This window comes from Dipodomys ordii, unplaced genomic scaffold, assembly GCF_000151885.1.
Source record: "Dipodomys ordii isolate 6190 unplaced genomic scaffold, Dord_2.0 Scaffold27, whole genome shotgun sequence".
In the NCBI taxonomy this organism is placed as follows: Eukaryota; Metazoa; Chordata; class Mammalia; order Rodentia; family Heteromyidae; genus Dipodomys; species Dipodomys ordii.
The window spans coordinates 5,186,269-5,188,200 of record NW_012267243.1 but is presented as its reverse complement, the minus strand read 5'-3'; the positions used below and the strand labels follow the sequence as shown (position 1 = coordinate 5,188,200).

Below are 1,932 nucleotides of genomic sequence, written 5' to 3'. Positions count from 1 at the left end.
TCGGTCATGGGGCTTGAACTCTGGGCCTGGGCACTGTCCCTGCACTCTTCAGCACAAGGCGAACGCTTTACCTCTTGAGCCACTGCGCCACTTCCGGTTTTCTAGTGGTTTATTGGAGATCAGAGTCTCACGAACTTTTCTGCCCAGGCTGGCTTTGAACCGTGATCCTCAGATCTCAGCCTCCTGAGTAGCTAGGATTACAGGTGTGAGCCACCTGCGCCCTACTGCAATGTCTATTTTTAGTAAGGGGAGACGTAGGACATAGGGTAAGATGTGGATTCTGAGGTCAGATTGCCCTCTGCTCCTTCCCTCCTTCCTTCCTTCCTTCCTTCCTTCCTCCTTCCTTCCTTCCTTCCTTCCTTCCTCCTTCCTTCCTTCCTTCCTTCCTTCCTTCCTCACAATTACCAAGGTATAACAGATCTGGAGAACCCCATGTGTACTCTGCCATCAGGATATTCTAGGCATCTAGAGCTTGCACACTTCCCCGCTTTGGGTCGTAGTATTTGTTACCTTTTCCATGTGTGTGTTTAAGTGTGGTTGGAATATAGAAAAACAAAAAACTAGAGACTCTGGCACTGTTTGTTTATCTAACCATCGAATCCTATTTTGTAGAGGTTTGAAATATTCAGTGAGCTAAGATACTATCAAACTTGCATAAAAGTCCTTGATAAAAGATGAATGTCAGAGGGACAGACTTGTTGAAGAAATCACCTAGGTCAGGAATGGGGGTGGGGGGCTGGGCAGTGAGAGATAACAGAACCCCTTTTCACTACTGAAGTGGAAAGTGCTCTGTTGCTAGATGATGAGGAGGGTTTTTTTTTTTTTCCAACTTCGTGGCGCCACCTCTAGATGAGTTCCAGGAATAACTCCACCCAGCACACACCTCCTCCATCCCCCTCCTCAATTCCACTGACTTTGCCACAGCTGGTCAGGACATTTCAACCCAGCACCTCATCACCTGTGCAGGGTCCACAGCAGTAGATGGGAGTCGGCCCCTCCCCCTCTGCTGTCCCTTCTTTGTGCATTAAGCAATCACTAAGTGCATCTGATCGGTGGACTCTCAGCCACAGTTAGACTGCAAGGGAATTGGGAAATTAGAGTGTAGCTTTCCTGTCTGTAGCACAGGCAGAAAGAGTCCTAAGGAAGGGATATTGATGAAGCTGATCATCTGTTGCACTTCATAAAAACCTTGAGCCCTTGACTTTGCTCCACCCACCCCCACCCCAAGTTTGTCACTTGCTTTTAAGGGCAAATGGCCTCAGTCCAGGCTGACGCAGAGTTCCCTTTGTGGGGCTGATGTTTCCAGCACAGCTTTCACCCGGGAGCGAAGCTGTGGTAGCTGGGGTGCCTGGTCCTGTCTATTCCCACCCCAGGCAGAATGGGAAGGGCCTGGACTGGTCAGCAGGACAGTGTGGAAGGTTCACACCGTGTCTCTCTTCTCTCCCGCAGAGATCCCTCAGTGCGCTGGCTGCAGCCAGCACATCCTGGACAAGTTCATCCTGAAGGTTCTGGACAGACACTGGCACAGCTCCTGCCTCAAGTGTGCAGACTGCCAGATGCAGCTGGCTGACAGGTGCTTCTCCAGGGCCGGGAGCGTCTACTGCAAGGAGGATTTCTTCAAGTGAGTGGAGTCATGGCATGTCCCTGGCTGCCTTGGCCTCTCCCTAAGTAGTAGACAGTGAGGAAGTGGGGCCCCTTGGCCTCCATAGGGGGTGAGTGAATCCTGGTGATGACAGGATGTTCCTATCACCCCCATTACCCCCTGAAGGCCGGTGTCTCAGTCTCACTTGAGCGCTGCAGACAGCAAGCGAGGGAAAGAGACCCGCTAAGGGGGTGGGGGCAGAGAATCTCTGCAAATTCTTCTTCCTCTTCCTCCTCCTCCTCTTCCTCCTCCTCCTCCTCCTCCTCCTCCTCCTCCTCCTCCTCCTCCTC

The 1,932-nt window shown here is 51.8% G+C and overlaps 1 protein-coding gene across 1 annotated transcript in view; it reads left to right on the top strand.

Annotated features, from left to right (window-relative positions):
* Lhx4 (LIM homeobox 4) overlaps positions 1-1,932 on the top strand; it is a 45,417-nt gene that overhangs the window by 17,970 nt on the left and 25,515 nt on the right. The window contains exon 2 of the mRNA XM_013015614.1: positions 1,450-1,621. Coding sequence (XP_012871068.1) covers positions 1,450-1,621 — 172 coding nt within the window. The remainder of the gene's footprint in view (positions 1-1,449; positions 1,622-1,932) is intronic.